At 36.0% G+C, this 623-nt stretch overlaps 1 protein-coding gene across 2 annotated transcripts in view; it reads right to left on the bottom strand.

The window, feature by feature from the left end:
* Positions 1 to 623, bottom strand: part of COPS4 (COP9 signalosome subunit 4) — a 41,492-nt gene continuing 40,869 nt past the window's right edge. For both annotated transcript variants that reach the window (XM_011985428.1, XM_011985427.1), the window contains one exon: positions 1 to 522. In XM_011985428.1, coding sequence (XP_011840818.1) covers positions 466 to 522 — 57 coding nt within the window. In that variant the 3' untranslated portion in view covers positions 1 to 465. The remainder of the gene's footprint in view (positions 523 to 623) is intronic.

Below are 623 nucleotides of genomic sequence, written 5' to 3'. Positions count from 1 at the left end.
TAACTAAAAACAAAGTACTACTTTTATTTGGCTCATTTCTCCATTTATTGAATAACCACATTTGGAGAGGCATGAAGCACTTAAGTTTTACATGACTACAAAGTTATCACAAATCTCAAACTTTTTAGCCACAGATATTTCACCTCTGTTTAAAGAAAAAGCTTTCAAAACATCTGAGTTAGCTTAATACACAGAGAACCTGAAATATACGGGAACTACATATTTTTAAATGCTTGTACTTCCTGCTCTAATAATGTCTTCTTTAAACGGAATCCAGCATAAAAGGGATTGAAATGTATAAGGTCATGATGCAAATGCTTTGGAGATAGTGAAACTGATCTGCACAACATGGAAAAAGATGTCATGTGCACAGAAGTTCTGCAAGGATTCATTGAGCCATCTGGGCTTCCATGGCTTGTGCTGTCCATTCTGGTGCTGTTTGACTAATTTTCTCCAAAAGGTTATTCACTTGGAAACAAAGTGATTGGATCTGCTTGTCCCACGTTGGCAGGGCTTCTCGTGCTAAGGGGAAAAAAAATGTACAAAATTAAAATTATTCCTTTGTATTCACAGCAACTGTGAGTTAAAAGATACACACTTTTTACATGCCTATTCTTGGAGCA

The sequence above is a fragment of the Mandrillus leucophaeus genome, unplaced genomic scaffold, assembly GCF_000951045.1.
Source record: "Mandrillus leucophaeus isolate KB7577 unplaced genomic scaffold, Mleu.le_1.0 Scaffold283, whole genome shotgun sequence".
Lineage (NCBI taxonomy): Eukaryota > Metazoa > Chordata > Mammalia > Primates > Cercopithecidae > Mandrillus > Mandrillus leucophaeus.
Note: the sequence above shows the minus strand (reverse complement) of the source record. Positions and strands in the feature narration are given on the sequence as shown.